The following is a 19592-nucleotide window of genomic DNA, read 5'->3' on the forward strand; positions in this document are numbered from 1 at the left end:
CCGGGCGCCCACGGTGTGGACCGCAGGGACACCGAGGCACAGTGGGCGTTGGGGGAGGCAGTGCGAATCCGCCTTGGTTTGTCTGAGGTCTCGAAATGCGGGAAAAGTGTCCTGGCCCACGCTGGAGATGCCCACTCGGCCCAGTTTCACAAACTGACTCCATCCCGCGTACCGGTCTTGATCTTTGTCTTCTCCCACTTTGGTAAATCGAAGCACAAGCAGCCTAGGAATAACGCCCGGACAGACTCCCCTACCCCCGAGCTGTTCCCCGGGCGGGGCTCGGATGGGCGCAGCAGGGCAGCCTCGGCTGGGCGGGGCGGGGCGGGGCCGGGCCTGGGACGCGGCGGCGGCGGGCTCTGGAGCGGGGCCGGGGCCGGGGCCGCGGCCGGGCTGCGCTCGCTGCGGGGCTCGCACTGTGGCCGCGCGCCCGGCGCCCGTGACGCGATGGTGAACGCGAACCGCGTGCAGCCGCAGCCGCCCGGGGCCGCCGAGCCGTCCGCGCCGCAAGCGCCCAGGCCGGGCAGGCGGATGGCGGGGCTGGGCGGCCCGGGCCTGCGCGAGGCGCGCGGCCTGGACATCGAGATGGAGCGCATCCGCCAGGCCGCCGCGCGCGACCCCCCGGCCGGGGCCTCGGCCTCGCCGTCCCCGCCGCCCTCGGCCTGCTCGCGGCAGGCGTGGAGCCGCGACAACCCGGGCTTTGAGGCCGAGGAGGAGGACGACGACGAGGAGGTGGAGGGCGAGGAGGGCGGCATGGTGGTGGAAATGGACGTGGAGTGGCGCGCGGGCAGCCGCAGGGGCGCCGCGTCCTCGGCCGTGGGCTCCGCGGGCGCGCGCGGCCGAGCGCTGGGCGGCTACCACGGCGCGGGGCCCCCGGGCGCGCGGCGCCACCGGCGTGAGGACCCGGGCGCGCCCTGCTCCAGCCCGGCCGGCGGCGGGGACGCGCGGCATCGCCACCTGGCCCTGGACGGGCAGCCGCCCCGCGTGGCCTGGGCCGAGCGCCTGGTCCGCGGGCTGAGAGGTAAGCACGGCCCGGTGCGCAGCCTCAAGGGGGCCCAGCCGCACCCACTCCTGCGTCCCTGGGAGGCGCGTGCCCCGCACCCCGCAGGTCCCCTCTGCGCCCGCCTGGGTGCTAGACTGGGTCCCCCTCCTAACAATCTGTCCGGTTGACTTTTGGAAAGATGTGAAAGCCGTCCGTAGGACACAACGGGGGCTCCGCAGGGGAAAACGAGCCTTACTTCCAGTGCAACTCACGGTGGCTACAACCAAATGCGTATTTGCTGATGTCACAAAATCACAAAGAACATTTTATGGAATCCTAGGCCCATGGCGTAAGGCTCTGTTGTTTCCTCCGCCCTTTCCACCAACAGTAAGGACACCGTTATCCAATCCGTGGGAAGGGCGTGCCCTTAAATTGTCACTGATGCTGTTTTGGTGATGTTGCCTGTGATTATTTAGGGAAGGAGGAGCCTTTGACCATAACACAAATGGAATAAAATAATACCTGTACAAACAAATATTTAATCATTTCTAACTCTAGCAACTTTTCAGAAATAGTTGCAAAAACAAGGTTAACATTGTTTTAAAACTTGGGTGTTTTAGATAACAGTGTTTTTTGCAATGCCAACTAAATAATGAATCTCCATATACCAGCTGATCCGTGTGGGGAGCACAATCACCCAGTTCTGCAAAGGGCAAGGAGGAAATGAGATTTCTCCGTGCCTATTAGGATGCAGATGTTCACTTAGGGAATGGGATCTTGCTTTACAAAATTTTGTCAGAGACATCCTTGTTAGAGGGCTGGATTGATACTCACCCACCACAGATTTTTTGTTTTGTTTTGTTTTTTATGGTGGTGGTGGCACCTAGGGTTGAATCCAAGGACACTCTACCCCTGAGCTACACCCAGCTCTTTTTATTTTATTTTGAGACAGTTTCATGTAAATTGCCTAGGCTGGCCTCGAACTTATAAATGTACTGTTGCATCACTGTAAATGAATCCCCATTTTTAAGTTTCCACATTCAGTTCTTTTGACAGTCTCCTTGCCCTTCTCTGTAAGTTTTGAAAATTGTGCACAAACCCATAAATGTGATGTCATAATGGCATACATAAAATTTAAATCCCAGTTCTGCCGTTCATTGACTCTTAACACCTTTATCAAGTTATTTAACTTTCCTCATGTGCTTGCTGAGCCTTAATTTTACATCTATTAGACAGAGACAGCCCCAGTGCTTAGTTCTTTATTTGTAAAGACTAATTGAATAAGACATCAGAAGTGGGTAGTGCTTTGGTTACTTTCTGAGTACTGGAACAAAATACCTTCATGCCCACAAGTTAAAGCTCACAGTCTGTAGTAGGGTGGCTCCAAGGCAGAGCAAGATGGCAGAGGAGAAAGAGTCCATGGCATGTTAGGCAGAAAAACACAGCAAGCAGCTGTCTTCTTTTCTTTTTATTCTATCCAGGCTACACGCCTATTGGTCACACACAAAATAGATCTGTCATAAGTAAATCCATTCAGTCACACCCAGAACTATAGCAATCCAGTTAGAGGACTGATCCGGGTATCACATTTTTAATCCAGTATCACACACTCATGACGCAGCCACCTCCCTAAATCTACACCTGTGAACAGCTAAGGCTTTGGGGGATATCTAGATATAAACCATAACAGGAAGTAAGTCTGTGCCCTGCTGCGAGTGCCCCATAAGTCTTATAAACTCTAAAATTATATTGGGCACCTCTTTTACATTCATGCTTATCCTGGTTGATTTGATTCAGGACATGATGGAAATGAAAGAATCCTTTTGAAACCCCAAATAAATAAAACACTAATACTTTATAAGGCTGAAAACTATATTAAAACAAATTATATACCATTTTACACTATGCAAAATGTGCTTTTAAAAAGTACTCACTGAGTATTCACAGAAGTTTCCCATAAGTTAATAATCACCAGTAGTGTGAACCTTGTAACTCAGTTTGAGCACCTGACAACACACTTACCCTTCGTAAACTCAGTGGAGGAAAATGATATAAATATGTAGTTTTATATGAGGTAGACACACATTTATTTCTTTTAAAGAAAAATTTCAGGAATTGTTACTAAGCTTATACATAGTCTTAAAACCTCTTGTCCAACTGTATCTGTGGAGCGTCCAGATTTCTGAGCGCTGATGGTCTTCCAGGTGGCACTGCCTAAGAGGCCAGGAAGACCCAGCTCTTTCCAGCCTTTCCCCAGATAGCTCTTCATCAGTTTCCCTGGTGATGTCCTGTTCAGTAATTGGTAAACATAAAAAATAATAGTACCCGTATCAGCGGTCTAATTCTTAGGAGGACAGACTAAGCAAAGGTTTCATTACAGAAAAATGTTAAATAAATTTCATTTTGTCAGTTTCTGTAATGAAGAGATTATAGTTAGCATTCTTGTCACTTATTTAAGGAAAAGCATTTATTAAATACTTAGAAACTAGAGTAGTATATCACCGTTTTCCATGGACAAAACCCAGAAATGTTAGATAATGAAGAATTTGTGATTTTTGACCCCTCTTATAGTAACAGTGATGGAAATTTGGGAAACATATGCTGGCAGTGCCTTGGGATCACAACAGCCAACCATTTTTAAGATGTTTAAAGTAGGGGAGATAACTTAAGTTTAGAATGATCAGAAGCTTCCCAGAGATCTTTATACAGCTGGTCAGACTCCAGGGCCTCTCCTCCTCCACAGTTAAAATGAAACAGTTAATTTCCAAGGTTCCTTATAGCTTCAGCATATCCTGGTTGCTGTTTGGTAACACCATTTCCAAATACACAAGTAGTCCTTTCCATGTGTTGGATGGTATGTGGGTCTGCTGCCTGAGCAGAAGCAGGATAGTCAAGAAAGGAGAAATGCCTGAGGCCTACAGCCTTGCATGTTAAGAAGCAGGTGAGCAGTGTTTCTCAGCAGGAACAGAAGCAGGGCATCTTTCATCAGCATAGTGCCTACAAGGCCTGCAGAGGAGACCAGGTGGCTGACAGCTAGGGAAGAGATGCTGATGGTCTGGACCAGAGGAAGCAAAGGCTAGCTTACAGGTTAGACAGTATCCCAGACATTAAGATGTCCAGCAATAAAGTGCAGCACTGTCTGTCAAATTGGCTGACTTTCTAAAATTGAACACTTTATTATTAGTGTGTCAACTTGCTATTTGTTGTTTTAAATGCAGATGCATGGGCTTTTCATTGTTGCTTCTGTTGCTGTTCCTAGAGAAATCACAAAGTATTACTTGTGGATCCTTTATCCAAAATGCTTGGGCCCTGAAATGTTTGGGGTTTTGCATTTTTTTCAGAGTTTGGAATATTTGGATACGCAGTCAGATAGCTCAAGGATGAGACCCAGGTTTAAATGTGAAACTCGTTTCTGTTTCACATGTACCATATAACCAGAGCCTAAACAGGGCTGCCCAGTGTTTTGGAGACCAAGCACCCAAAATGTAATCCAGATCCAATTCTTTATCTCAAAGTGTCCACACTAGAATTAAGCCTGAATGTTGAGATTTTATTTAGAGAAAACAACTTACATACGTGGTTTGTGTGCCAGTTGGGAGCTTCTGCACGTCATAGGTTAGCCACCCCTGGCCTGGAGGTATCTTTATGCTCTATTTTGAGTACACGTGCATTTTGACTGCAACCTGTCAACCAGCAGTCAGGCATAGAATTTTCTATTTGCGGGGTGATGTTGGTGTGCACAAAGTTCCAGACTTAGGAGCATTTTGATTTCAGGTGTTCGGATCAGGGATGCTGATCCGAACCTGTACTAGCTGTGTTGGTCAGGGTGGGCTAAGCCACCGAACAAATACCTCCCTTTCGTTCAGTGTTCGGAGGAGTAAGAGGTTTGATTCACACTAACACTGAAGGAGGATATTCTGGGTTAGTAGCAGCTCTCCTTGTGTTTATACATGGGGACACCGCCTCCTTGCCTCACATGCCTCTCCTAGGGCCCTGTCATCATGCACAAGGTCAAAGCTGGACGCCCCAGTTCTGGTGGGAGGAAGAGGAAGGAGGAGTAGCGCTGCTGTGTCTTAAAGTCCCTCCATGCATAATCTGTTGGCCAAGTTATGAACCATATAATCCAAGATAACTGTAGAGAAGTTTGGAAAATGCACTTGTGGCCTTGTCTTCAGACAAGGAGGCATGGAGGCATGGGTTTAGATGGCCAGCCAGTAACGTCTGTTACTTTCGTGGTAGGTATCAAGGAAAATAGTAGATCTACTGTAATTTTTCCTAAAAAGATTGAAACTGGACATTAAAATGAGGGTGCTGTTTGTATCTGATAAGTGACCCTCAACCCAGACTAATTCACCCTTTTATCTTGCCGTATTCTCTTTATCTTGCATTTTTCTTGTCTGCCTTTTTGATAAAGAGAAGTACATTCAGTTATTGGGAAGGTCACTGAGACTTTTGAAAAGATGTGAATCTGAGCATCCGACCTCCCATTCCTGGTCGCAGATCCTGTAGTCCATTTGTGCCGACACATTCAGTCTTGAGACTTTAGCACTAGTCAGCCTGATTTCATCACTAGCAGAGTATTTTCCTAAACTAGAAGTTGTCAGTTTCTGGGGGGAGCAGTTTTGCCTCTTGAAACATCTTGGTTTCCACAGTTTGTGTTGGGAGGTCATGTATCTTGCCCCAAATCTACAAAGGGTGTAGAGTCGGGCTTCAGACAGGAGGCTGGCTGGTCACAGGGATGGCAGCAGGATTCGGAGGGTGGTGTGAGGTGAGCTGGTGGCTGAGAGCCCAGGTCAGGGGAGGGCTGACCATGATAGGAAGCAGTGCCCAGGGCCGCAGCCAGCGGGTGAGCTGAAGACAGAAGCTGGCAGAATTGCCAAACTAGCAGGCTGAAAAGAGGACCTGGTCTGGGGAAAACCCAGAGTCTTGACTTGGTGCTGTTAACCCATATAAGAACAGGTTTCTAGAAAAAGAAAAGTCTTCATTTCAGGCCTGTGAGCATATAGCATATGCAGAAGGAATGTTACCCATGGCAGACACCTGTGTGCACCTCAGGGAAGCTGGCTGAGACCACAGGACTCAGGAGTCGCTGAGTATTCTGGTCAAGGGGCCACTGGCTGTTCTCGAGAAAATGGACTAATAATGAAAAGTCATGTCCTTTTTCTCTCTCTTTTATCTTTTTGTGGTACGGAGGGTTGAGCCCAAGACCTTCACACTGAGCTATGTCACCACCCTTTTTAATTTTCTTTTTCTTTTTTTTTTTGTGGTGACACAGGGTCTCATTAAGTCACTGAGTTGCCCGCTGGGCTGGGCTCAAGCATGCATTTGTCTTGCCTCAGCCTCCCAGCAAGCTGAGGAGGCATGGGCCACCATTGCCTGGCTACACTGCTTCACTTTCTTAGAAGTGTCCCTGGAGTTCAGATGCTCTGCATGTGATATTTCCAATTTCCAGGAGAGCCCCACAGGGAGGAAATCCTGCCCCATTTTAGAGGAGGGGATTGAGAATGGTATCACTCGGTAAAGTCACACCGCTCACAGGTGGCTGAGCCTCAGGGACCGTAGTTGGACTCCAGAGTCCCACATTGCACCATGTCATATGTCAGACAGTTAATGAATTTCACCATGTCATATATCAGACCATGACAATAAGTCAGACAGTTAATGAATTTCAGGCAGGACAAAATTAGCTTGAGCCAACACAGAACCTTTTGACTATGGAACTTTTGATGATGAGTATTTGCAGATATAATGTTAGCTGGGGTTAGTGTCAGAGTAACTGAGGAGAATGGGTAAGGTTTAAATGAATCAGAGCTGGCACTGAGTTGAAACTGCAGATGAGTCATGAATACAGAAAACTTCCTTATATCATTCTTTGTGGTGTTTTCAGATGTTTTCCAAAATAATAAGTTTTTAAAGACATTTGGATGAAACAGTTGGGGAAAGAGCATTTGTTTCCAGAGTCAAAACATCTTGTGTTTGAGGTTACCCATGCCAGGTACCCCTGATGCTCATATTTAAGGAAAGGCATTATTTAGAATGCTGTTTAAGAAACACACTGTTTAGACAATATGCTTTGACTTGGGGCTCTGGCATTAATCCTTCTGAACATAAAAGAAGTTGGCAAATTGTCCAATGTGCCCCTCGTTCCATGTTTTCTTGAATAGCTTGAAGCACCATGTGTATAACCAGGAGTGTCTGGAAGGTCCTCCCACCATGCTGGAACAATTAGGAGAGGAGGCAGCTGACTTTGGAGAATGCCACCATTTTTGGACCTGCCCTCCACCCTTATCAGCTGTGTTAAACATGGACCTAGCTGGCGACAGGGAAGTTATTTTTCCTGTTTGTAGAGAAGCCATCTCTCACCCTTCTGGATAAAAAGAAGTCCCTGTCTCTTAAGATAAACCCTCCATGTACACTCAGTGAGAAAATGGCCTGAAAAACATAAAAGGCCATAAATACTAGGGAGGTAGATTGAGCAATATAGAAAAATAAAACATAGTAACATATAAAATTATAAATAAGAGGGCTTCTTTGTAGTTGAAATGTCTCATTCAAGGTCAGGAATTAAGTTGTCATAGCCCTTTGTAAGTTTAGCTTGATAGAAGTTTGTTTTTTCTATTTAAAGACCATGCAGTATCCTTTGTGAATGTTAACAGTTATTCCTGTTCCTTAGTCCCTGGCTGTCCATAGCCCTTGGAAAAGAATGAAATCACTGAACAAAAGGGGCAGGGAACCCGAGTTTCCCAATGGTACAGACCAACAGCCTCTACTTCCATGTGTGTGTTAGGCCTGGTCTCCAAAAGAAGTCTACCCAAAGAAATGAGGTGATTGTGTCCAGGGCTACTGAGCCTAGTCCTTGGCTGCCTCTGGGTTATTCAGAATTGTAATTTTCCATGTCATCTACATTTGTAATAATTCTGCAGTATGATAGAGTTTCAGGGAACAAACATTCTGCTCGCTGCATTTCTTCTGCGTGAGTAATTCCCTGACAACTCCCAGATCTTGGAAGGAGCAACCTGGTCATAACCTGTGCTGACTTCCAGCATGGTAAAAACCTATGATGCGTAACACAGTGCCTTTGAATTCAAATGCTGATTTTCCTAAAGGAAAAGAAGGAAATGAAATGAAATACTCAAGTTTAGGTGAAGAACTGATGTGTATTGTAAGATCCAAAAATGCAGAACACTAATGATGAAATCATTTCTTCGAAGGGAGAGACTTTTTCCTTCTCTTTCTCTGGTGAGATTGCAGCTTAATACTCTGTGAGCTTCAGTTACTAAAGAGCTGAGATCTGTAGAATAAAAAGCACTAGGCATTTGCAGGGCCCAGGCTGGTTTCCATCACAGCCAAGCTGATCTTACTGAGAGGATGAAGAAGTTTGTCTTTTTTGGAAAACTTTAAGGTTCTTCCAAAGAACTAACCATGTCACTTGACCACACTGTTTATCACCAGAGGTTTGGGTGGCCACCGTGGCTACATGCTGGTTGAATCCAGAACTGGAACTCTCTCCAGCAGACTCCTGTGGCTTATGTCAGCTTCACCCAACATTTTTTCCATCTGCTATAACACAGAATGTGGCTGCTGATCAAGATGGATGGGTTGCCTCTTTTAATTTGAAAAGCGTATATTAATTGGAATTTTATGAATCAGTTAAGCCAAGCAGGCTTAGAGCAGGCAATCCCTACACTACACTCGTAGGACCAAGATGAGCACAGAGCAGCCCTTCTGCCAGTGTGCTGGTCACTTGATGGGTGTTTGCAAATTGCCACGTCTCACCACCCAGAACTTGTTCAGCTGGTGGCTTCTGTGGCCTCTTACCAAGTACTCACGTCACCGTCTTAAGTGGGTTGGTTGTTGGATGGTGGGTCATGTCCTTGTTCACATACAAAGAGTTGTGTGTTATGCGCGGCAGCTCACTCTCCTCTTTTAAGCCAGCCTCGTTTCCTGCCCTCTTGGTTTTTACTCATTTGCTAGTGATCTTGGGAGCTGAGAAAGTGACCAGATCCCTGCCTTGTATTTTGCACATTTTGCTTAGCACGTTCTGAAGTATAAAGCACAGCTGCTATATCCGTTGCACAGTTGCATTTAGAGTTGGCTAAAATACCTACCTTCGTGTGTATCCGTATTTCTGTGTGAGAACCTCTCTTGTGCTCTACACTCCTTGTTTCGTGGTTTTTTTTTTTTTTTCTCTTTTGCTATTCATGAGCATTCTTAAATAAAGTAACATCATTTTCTCCCACTCTGTTGTGAAGGTCTCTGGGGAACGAGGCTCCTGGAGGACAGCAGCACTGACCGAGAGAAATACCTGAAAAGCGTTTTGCGGGAGCTGGTCACATACCTGGTTTTCCTGGTCATCTTGTGCATCTGTAAGTAGACTGCTTCTACCCACTCCTGCAGAGGCTGAGACGTTTGGCCTGGCAGAGTCATAATTAAGAGGAAGCGTATCAGCAGGTCAAATCAGCAGTTTCCTTCTTTGCTTCATTTCCAATTTAGAATTTGGTAAAGGTTCTCCCACTACCACCTTGGCAAACACTGTGAGAAAAATCAGATTTATCTGACTGGCTAATTCATTGTCACCTGTGACCATTTTCACTCTGAGAAGCAGGTGGCAACCTGTCAGATATGAAGGACCTGATTAAAAGGATTTAGCATCTCACAACAATAAATAACCAGAGCAGTGCACATCAAAAGTCAGTGTAAGAACCATTTGCAGTAGAGTCAGTAGATTTTCCAAGTCTAACTTCCAGGAAAGGCAAACAGTGCCCCTAATACTGCTTTTGTTAACATGGCTTAAGTCTCCTGTTGGATGTGGACATGGTGTGTCAGTTACACTGCTGTAGTTTATTATTTCTTCCAAATCTTCAGTTGTCACGGACTTTGCCTCTGCAGGAAACAGCAGCAAACCCAGGCCCAGGTCTTTGCCCTGTAATAGTCTCTTCCTTCTGTGTGTCTGTCCTCACATCTGCGGACAGGGAAACCAGTCTCAAACATTTGCTTCCCAGTCCAGGAAGTCGCAGGGGAAGGACTTGGCCTGAGGCTCAGACAAGTGGGGGATGCGTTTCCATCGTGCCGCCCTGGCACCCTGTAAGGCAGCAGTCTAGAAAGCGGTTTCGTGATGCCTGCCCACCCCTAATTTCACCAAACTCCTCTGTGATATATGGAGAGAAACAGAATTTAATTGACGCTGTAGTAATACCATTCTTCATGTGTTACAACTGATCTTCCTGAATTCAAGTGCTGAAAGCAGCTTTTAAAGTTTACCCTAGATATATGGAAAAACAAAAGATACCTTGAACATACAAGATCAAGGAAACCTTTGAGTTTCTGTGTTTGTAATTGCAATCGATCGAACATTAAAGACCCCATACAGGTTTTCACTGCTCCTAATATGCTTTAGCAGGACATGTCTTCTTTTCACATGTTCTGAGATTTTGCCTACCCAAGTAGAAGCTTGGGGAAAACGTGTTATTTAAACTACAATTATGTATATATAAACAAAATCACCTTATTTTTTTCTTACTAATTTTGAAATTTTCTGTTACTTATTTAGAAAAAAACATAGTATACTTTTAAAAATAATTATTTTTTTAAAGAAAATGGATGATTTTTTGTCCTTTTTAAAATAGCTTTATAGAGGTGTAATTTACACATCCTAAAATTAATCTATTTAAATAACCAATTCACTTCTTTTTTTTTAAGTGCACAGAGTTGTGAAACCCTCACAATTCAATTTTATAGTATTTTTATCACTTAAAGAGTATCTCCTAGTCTGTACTTTGTGGACTGCATTTGGTGGTCAGATCTTTTTTCCTTCAAATGTTGCCATCATCCATCCATCCACCTCCTAACTTTCAGCTCACTGCCTTCTGCTGGGTTTGTTGGTGTGCTTTGTGGGGAGATAGAGGAGGAGTTTGGTTTTGTTCCTTTTGACTAATAACTCCTCCCTCTATCCCAGCTACTGACCTGTCTGCTTCTGTAAGTTCAGTGTTAGATTCCTCATAAAAGTGACATATTTTAAAGCATGTTACATAACACAGAAGTGCTAACAAGCTAGAAATGAGCTACATACTAAAATCATCAAGCAAGTGCTGTGGTATTATAAACTTTGATGCTCTAAACCTTTAAAATGCTGAAGTTGCATTTGCTCCTCAGTGTCATTCCTGCATAGAAATGATAGTTACTCATATGACACCGTAGGCCCTGAAATACTAACAGGTTAGTTAGGATTACTAAGCTTTTTTAAGCATTACATATACATATATATTTCTTATGCAACATAGTTTACCGCTGTAAGCCTAGAATTTCAGTGGTCCCTAAATTACCTGAGCAAGAGAATTACCAAAAAGGTTTTGAAAAATTATAAATGGTAAGAATTATAGAGTCTTCAAGATGTGGCCAAGAGATCTGAGTTTTCATATGCACAGGTAAGATCAGGAACTAGGCCAGAGAAGTAAAATGAAACTGTACAGCATACATAGGAAACCTGCCTGAAGTCTCAGTGGTTTAGAATGTTTATACTTTTCCCCTGATCCACTCTGCCTGTGTTTCTTTTTATTGGTGAATTGAGGCCATCTACATCAATGGTTATGGCCAGAATGCACTGGCTCTTCTCTGCCATGCTGTTTTCCTGCTGTTAGTTGTCTGTTTTTCCCCTCCATTCAGTTGTCTGCCCCGCTTGGTGAGCCCCCTCTGCCTCTGTTCTTTTTATCCCTCTCTAGAATGCCCTTCAGTATTCTCTGTAGGGTTGGTTTAATGATCATGAATTCCTTCAGTTCCTCTTTGTCATGAAGGCATCTTGTTTCTCCATTAATTTTGAATGGTAGTTTTTCAGGGTACAGCAACCTGGGTTGGAAGTTGTTTTCTTTCAGGATTTGAAATACTTCACTCCAAGCTCTTCTTAACTTGATGGTTTGTGTTGCAAAGTCTGTCATGATTCTGATTAGTTTTCCTTTGTAGGTGATCTATTTCTTTTCTCTAACAGATTTTAATATTCTGTTCTTGTGTGGAATTTCTGGAATCTTGATTACTATATGTCTGGGTGTATATCTATTTTGGTTATGGCTGGTTGGAGTTCCATATGCCTCACTTATCTGTATACCATGTCCTTTTCCTATGTTTGGGAAGTTTTCTGCTATTACTTCTGTAAATAGGATTTTAATGTCATTTGTGTTGACCCTGATTCTTCACTGACACCTGTTATTCTTAAGTCATTTTGCTTTGTGTCATCTTGCAGTCATAGAATTGTTATTTCCTGGTTCCTTGTTATTTTTAAGAGATCTTTCCTTTCACATAAGCTGCACATCTGTCTTCAAAGTCTGAAAGTCCATCTTCAATTTCTTCCAAGTAGTTTTGCCAAGTTTCAGTGGAGTGTGTAAGGTCCTGGATATCTCTTTGAATCTGTTCCATGCATTCTAAATCTCTCTTATATTGTTTATTCATACTTTCCCTCATTTTCCTGTGCTCCTCTGTTTTTTTATCTATGTCTTCTTTAGAGGTACTTAACAATTCTTTATGTTTTTCATTTCTTCTATTACCTGAGACAGTATTTCTATTCTGATGTCTTTTATGGCCTCATGAAATTGTGTCTTCACTTCATTTGCCATTAATTTGGAAATTTCAGGTGTGTGACTCCTGATCTCTTCCATGTTTTCATCTCCTGGACTTAATCGGCTTGGGTTGGAGTTTTCTTGGGTTCTTCAAACAAGTGGGCAGTGAGGTCCCAGGCACTTCCTACATTGGCTACAATTTCTCAGGAGCATGACTGTTTGATTCTCCTGGCCAGTTCTGACTACAGGTATCCAACGATGGTCAATGAGTGTGATGGTACAGGGCCGGCTGCTGTATTTCCCAGCCTGTGTTGGCTACCTGGGGTGGAAGTGTCCAGGTGGCTGCTGGAGTGTGTTCAGGGGCAGAGCTGGCTGCTGCCTCCCCACCGAGCTGGTTACCTGCGGGAAGTGTCTTCTGATGGCTGCTGGAGTGCACACGAGGGCTGTGTCTTCAGATTAAATACCTTTTTATCAGATTCAGTAGACCAAAACTCACTTTATATGCTCATCTGTCAAATGATTTTAATACCACTAACAACACCTTTCTAAAAACATTTTGTTCCTCATATTTTCTAGTTACTTTATTTTTAACTTGATTTGGAGTAGGTATCTTATAAAATTGTAGAGAGGGAATTTCTAACCAATTATCTAAACCTTCTCACCTTGTAAGAGTATAACCCATCCAACATTTCATATTTTTGTCAAATTTCTGTCTTTTCTCTCTTTTTTGTACTTTCTTGTTTTCAGTTTTGTTTTTCTTAGCTTGGAGATTTTTCCTTTGCTTTTTTATTTTAATAATTGGGATTTATACAGTAGACACCATTCCACAGTGCTCCATTTGAATCTGTAGTTTTCAACAACAGCTATAGTAAAATAGCACCCATTAGCTGTTTCGGAGAGACAGACTATGACTTACAGGTAGCTTTGGTTCCTACATGTGTTGCTGTTTTGGTGGTCTATGCTTTAACACATTTGTTCTGGCTTAGGTGATGGAAATATGGAAGCTCCTGGGTTAAGGCAAGAGCTAAAGTCCTAACTCGCACACAGAATATGCATGCATCATTCACCTCATTGAGGTTAACATTTCACACAGAAGCATCGTTCTTCACTGCCCATTTCATCTAGAGAAAGTGTACACTGTTCCCCAGAGCTTCCTCCTTGGGTACCAAAAGGAGAAAGGACAAACCGATCTTGTTTCCACTGGATTTCACCATGTGTGAATGTGTGCAAATGCATAGTGTACATTGCTTCAGTTGGGTTTCATAAAATCCCTGGACAGTGTTGTCATCACTTTCTAGATAACACAGTTTAAGCCCAGGAGACCTGATACTGAAACAAAAGGACAATGTGAGAACTGAGGAAGGCAACTTTTATCATACCTGCAGGCTGGCAGGACAGAGTCCAAATCACCAGCCTTGGCTCAGAGTGAAACAGAGACTTATATACATTTTGGAAGCAGGAAGTACAAAGCTTATAGCAGGTTATTGGTTACACATTGCTCTTTTAATGCTCCGAGTGCCCAGGGATTGTCAGGCAGATTTCTTAAACAAGTTTACTTACTAGGAACTGTTTATCATAAAGCAGGTACATTCTAAGAAGGAGGGAAAATTTTGAGTGGATCAGGTAAAGCTGCATATGTCCTTGATTAGACCTGTCTGTCTTAGCTATAAAGTCCTTAAACTATGTTGGGAAAACCGGAGATAGATATATAGATACATGGATTTTTTTTTCTTAGCTAGGAAAACACACATCACAGCTGGGTGCAGTCAGGTTGACCTAGTGACTCTCTGGGGGAAGCAGCTGGGTACAGACAGTCAAGGCCTTGTGAGTGCAGCAGTCCAGATATGGGACCAGCAGCACGAGCATGGTCATAGTCACAGGCTACTAACTGATTTTTTAACTTCTGCTGTGAGATGTCTGTAAGTGTGCTGTTCTCTAACTTTGCTCTTACACCAGGACACCCAGACACAAGTCATCAACTCAAAAGTAGATACTGAGGACAGAGCAGAGGTGAAACCCTAACCCAAATTGGTGACTCCAAATCCAGAGGTCATTTAGTTACCCCTGATGTGGCCTCGTGGTGCAGCTGACTCCTGGTGTGTGTGACACTGTCACTCTAGGACATCTGGAGCAGCTACAAGGAAGGCTGGGAAGGGAGAGAATACATGTCTGCAGACTCCACAAGTAACAGTGAGGATCCCTCCAAGCTGCAAGGCCCTGTCCCTGCTGTCCAGAAGGTGGCACCCCATACCTGAGGGGTTTGTTGATTCCCTGTGAGTGGAGCTGGAGCATTAAAAGAGCAAAAGTCTATACTGCAGTTAAAGCACAGCGAGAAACTGAAGGAGATATGCTTTTAAATCAGTGGCAAAAACATTTACATATTTATATATTGCTGTACTCTATTTAAAAGTAAAACAATTTTAAATAATTCATCAGAATCCTTTACAATAATAACAAGCCCTTTGAAAATGTTTGTTATTGGGAGCTGGGGATTTAGCTTAGCGGCATAAGTGCCTGCCTTGCAAGCAGGCAGTCGTGAGTTCGATTCCTGGTACTGATAAAAAGGAAAAAGACAAAAAAAAAAAAAAGAAAGAAAGAAAATGTTTGTTATTTTTATCTTTTTTCTCTTTAAAATAAAAAAAACAATAATAGCCCACATGGACTGGTCTTTAATTAGCCAGGTTGTCCTAGGCATGTTGTAAGCTGATGTTAACTGAAGGTGATGAACTGACTCCTGCAGGTGGCTGTGGGTGCCTTTGATCCTTATCTCCATGTCAGCTTTGCCCCATCATGAGCTCTGAGCCACCAGAGACCTCAGCAGCTGCAGGTCCCCGCATCCATCTCAAGTGGTAGTTAGGCCGGGGCGACTGGCCCTGGGCACTCGGAGCGCCTCTGGAGGGAGTGGTCACTCCGCTTCCTCTTTGTCCCCTGTCTGTCCCACGGGTGTGGGTGGGTCAGGGCTCTAACCCTTAACTCAGGTCCGGTACAGTCTCATGACCCCTGAAGAGCCCTGGTCTGTTCTGGCTTCGCTGGGTAATAATGGGGAGGCTGGAAATTACAGACCCCACTAGTCATGCCTACTACCCTGAGGGATTGCTTGAGATGAAATCCTAAATGCTTCCTACCCCTGTCCTTTAATAATTCTGATCTCCTCTGATGCTTCAAAGGGAAAGGGGGATGGATGAGGAAGGATTTTATGAATAGCATTTGTTCCCCCAATAACTTAATAATTTTAATAATCAAAATTTTAATAGATTTTTATAGAGGTATTTTATCTATCATCTGTCTATCTATAACAGATATATAGAGATATTTACGATAGGTCAGTATTTATCACCTGCTGGTGTTCAGAGCTGTATTTAAAGAAGTATACTCAAGGGACATAGCTCTGGGTCAAATATAGCATCTGTGCAGCGAGTGTGAGGCAGGAGGCCCTGGATTCAACCCATACTGTTTCCCCTGAAGCTGTTTTGTTGGCTAACTGCAGGAATTACAGCACATCACACTGTAAATCAGTTCAGCATGCGACAGTAGTTACTAAGGTGCTGAAATGTGCAAGAGGTGGGCTGCAGCAACCCAGTTAGGGAAAGGCATCATTGCTAGGTATTTAAGGGTCAGCTGCTGCACTGGATGAAACTTTAGTTGTTTTTAGGTAAAAACCGAAAGCTCCTATGGAGTGGTTAATTATCCATTTTAAAGAAGAGGAAACGAGGCTCATGCAGTTTAAGCCTCTTGCCCAGCTTGCCCGTCAGGAGCGTGGCCAGGACTGAAGCCCTGGGCCCCTGGGAATCATCTTCCCATCCCGTCCAGGGCATCTGGTCTGATGCCAAGTGTCCCTGGGTTTAGAGGCCACAGGGACCTGATTTAGGGTAGACAGAAGCAGGGGTGCCTGTGTCGTCTGGCTCCTGGAAGGAAAGAGGTGGTAACCAAGGTGGCATTGGCAGAAGTGCAGAGGAGGGACACTGCAGGATTGGCAGGGACAAAGGAGGGACCAGGGCACCTGCAGCACTCGGGGTCACCTCCAGACCAGGGAGGGAAGGGCAGTGTGGGGTGGGAATGAGCCCCAGCAGTTTGGCCCAGGCTGGGGGATCCTTCCATCCTGCTCCAGATGGAGAGAGGATGGCGCAATGGATGAGGAGACAGCCCACAGAGGGTGTCAAGTGATAGATACCCACAGTGGTCAGCCTCGGGAACAAAGCAGGCCAACAGTGTGGGGGAAGCAGGAAGGCTGCCCGTGTCATCATGGGGATGAGAAGCAGCACAGGACACAGCCACAGCTCACACTGGGGCCAGGGGATAGTAACCACTGTGAGAAGCCTGCAAGCCACGTTCACTGATGTCAGTAATTCTTTTTAAAACCAGAGGTAGGGGTATCCCAGGGGGAGAAAGCAAGGGTGACAGAGACCATATGTGTGTCCACCTCAGATGTCCCTCTCCAGGACCAGTTCCTGTGTGCAAGTCCCCAGCAGCTCACCATCCTCTTTCTGTCCTCCAGTGACCTATGGCATGATGAGCTCCCATGTGTACTACTACACCCGGATGATGTCACAGCTCTTCCTAGACACCCCCATTTCCAAAACGGACAAGACTAACTTTAAAACCCTGTCTTCAACAGAGGACTTCTGGAAGGTATTTGCACGTGACTTTGAAAGTCTGTGTTTCTCCTGCAGAATTGGGCATTCAGTATCACAGATTGAACTCAAGAATACATTCAGAGTTTGCAGCATGTTTATCACTGTGTAAGATGCTAGACAGTACCGAACTGTTGGAAGTTACACCTCGAAGCGGTACAGTTACATTTCTTGAGATCTTGAAGGTCAGACGCTGCACCGTGCTGAGCTGTTCACACCTTGTCCTGTCTAATCCCTAGAGTGACCTTAAGGCCTGGTACTGATACTACACTTAGTTCGTTTGCAGATGAGACCTAGATGCTTAGACGTGCCAGGCTGCATAACTAGCAACACAAGAGGTGGGTTTTTTCTAGCATGACAGCCTGAGATTCATTATAGATTATAATACAGACATTCGCTATTGAATATCAATTGCATATCTTCTAGGATGTAAAGCTCAAGAGTTTGTTTTCTGTGACACTGTTGTGTTTTGTGTCTTTGTTAACAAGGGTCTGTGTCCCCAGCTCCTAGAAAGGCACCTTCTTTCACAGATCTACTGATGTAAAATTGAAACCAGCCCCTTCTCTGGTTGTCACAAATTCCTGCGTAGCAGAGTCTGAGCAGTGACTGATACCATGCGACAAATACTCTGTGGTGCTTGGAATCTAAGAAATTGGAAAAGAAATAGTAGTTCCTCCCTGGTAAACAGTTTGCAAAGTTCTTACTAAGCCTTGGGGTCAGAGCTGTTGATCTGAAGCCTAGAGGAAGCAGAGCCATGGGAACTGATTAATGTTTAACAGCACTTACTCTCCAAGCTCACATTCCTTACTGCTGACCTTTCTCACCTCAGTGGGGCTGAGCAGTCTGAGCAGGACCGCGCCTGAGCAGAGGCCAGGTCTGTGCCCCCTAAATGCAGGACACAGTGTGCAGAATAACCAAAGCTGCGCTCTGAGGATGTGGGGAGGGGAGAACGGTTCCCCATATAGACAGCCCCACTGGCAGGCTGGTGCTGGAAACCTACCTTTCTCTGCAGTCAATTTCAGAACCAGACTTGCGAGGGGTGCTGGTTTCACAAGGGAAGGTGAGGTTAGTGGTGGGTGTGGATTTATCCAGCTCCCCCACCACACTCCGCTTAGACCCAGGGGGGGAGTTAGCATCCCCCTTCTCAAGTGTCTGCCCCGTGCCAGGTGTGGTGATCCACAGCCTCTGGGTCTCCCCTCCAGATGTGGAGACCTTGGTGTAAAGGGTCCTCTGCAGGCCTCACAGCTGGCAGAAGACAGTGAAACCCAGGACCAGATCTCTGAACACACAGCCTGCTCCCCAGCTGTCACGGGTGCCGGTGTGGAGCACGCAGAGCTTCTGGGAAGCCCGAGCAGGCAAGAGCCTTTGTCCAGTGCCTCTTCACTTTCAGTTCACAGAGGGCCCCCTGCTGGACGGGCTGTACTGGAAGGCGCAGCCCGGCGCCCACTCAGAAACAGACAACCGCAGCTTCATTTTCTATGAGAACCTGCTGCTGGGGGTCCCACGCATCAGGCAGCTCAAAGTCAGAAACGGATCCTGCTCCATTCCTCCAGACCTTCGAGATGAAATCAAAGAGTGTTATGACGTCTACTCGGTCAGCAGTGAAGACAGGGCCCCTTTTGGGCCCCGTAACGGAACTGCGTAAGTATATGTGACATTTGGTTGGCCTCTGGCCACATGGAGGCTTGGGCCAGACCGACCTTCGCCATCTCCGCTCCTCTCTCCTCAGTCCCCTTTTAGTTTCTGCAGCTATTTTCAGAAGGCTAAGTTGTTGGCTGTCTGTGCCCCCAAAGACATTATCTGAGCCTTCCAGTGCTTCATTTAAAATGCTCAGGCTCTGTTCTCATGGTATCATCAATTAAGGTTCCTCAGTAGGAAATTTTCTCATACAGAAAAATTTTTAGTAGCCTTTAAAAATAAATTTTTATTTAAAAATACAGTTATTTAAAGTCTAATTAATTTTATTAATGTACTAGGTGTACACCTGTGTGGGGTCCAAAACAGTAACCCAAACCAAGTATGCAGTGTTGATCGATCAAGTCAGGCTGGCTGGTACTTCCATCCGATTAAACCATCAGCGTCTCAGGCTGGGGCCTTCAGTCTCTTTTGGTCACTGAACCATAGGTCGTAAACCGCTGTACTCTGTTGCCAGCTGCTGTGCTGGGGGCAGGCCCACGTCCTCCAGCTGGCTGTGTCTTGGCCCTCGCCTGATTTTCCCTGCCTCCCGCAGTAGCTTTCCTAGACAGGAGTGGAACCTTCTCCAGGGCCACCCTCCCCCCCCCATGCAAGTGGCAGAATCTCCTTTCTGGCTTGTTGAGTAGCAGCATCTTCCCTGGACACTGAAGGTGGGAGCTGGAGCAGAGAGTGCGGCTCAGAGGTAGAAGGCTCATCCAGCATGCCTGAGGCCTGGGGTCTGTCTCAGTTTCGCAGAGAAAG

At 45.5% G+C, this 19592-nt stretch overlaps 1 protein-coding gene across 1 annotated transcript in view; it reads left to right on the forward strand.

Moving 5' to 3' along the window:
- Positions 1 to 348: 348 nt before the first annotated feature.
- Positions 349 to 19592, forward strand: part of Pkd2 (polycystin 2, transient receptor potential cation channel) — a 44877-nt gene continuing 25633 nt past the window's right edge. Inside the window, exons 1-4 of the mRNA XM_063249402.1 lie at positions 349 to 1018; positions 9232 to 9345; positions 17021 to 17154; positions 18547 to 18797. Coding sequence (XP_063105472.1) covers positions 445 to 1018; positions 9232 to 9345; positions 17021 to 17154; positions 18547 to 18797 — 1073 coding nt within the window. The 5' untranslated portion in view covers positions 349 to 444. The remainder of the gene's footprint in view (positions 1019 to 9231; positions 9346 to 17020; positions 17155 to 18546; positions 18798 to 19592) is intronic.

This window comes from Cavia porcellus, unplaced genomic scaffold (assembly GCF_034190915.1).
Source record: "Cavia porcellus strain 051 isolate PalLab524CR breed Dunkin Hartley unplaced genomic scaffold, mCavPor4.1 scaffold_5, whole genome shotgun sequence".
Classification (NCBI taxonomy): Eukaryota; Metazoa; Chordata; class Mammalia; order Rodentia; family Caviidae; genus Cavia; species Cavia porcellus.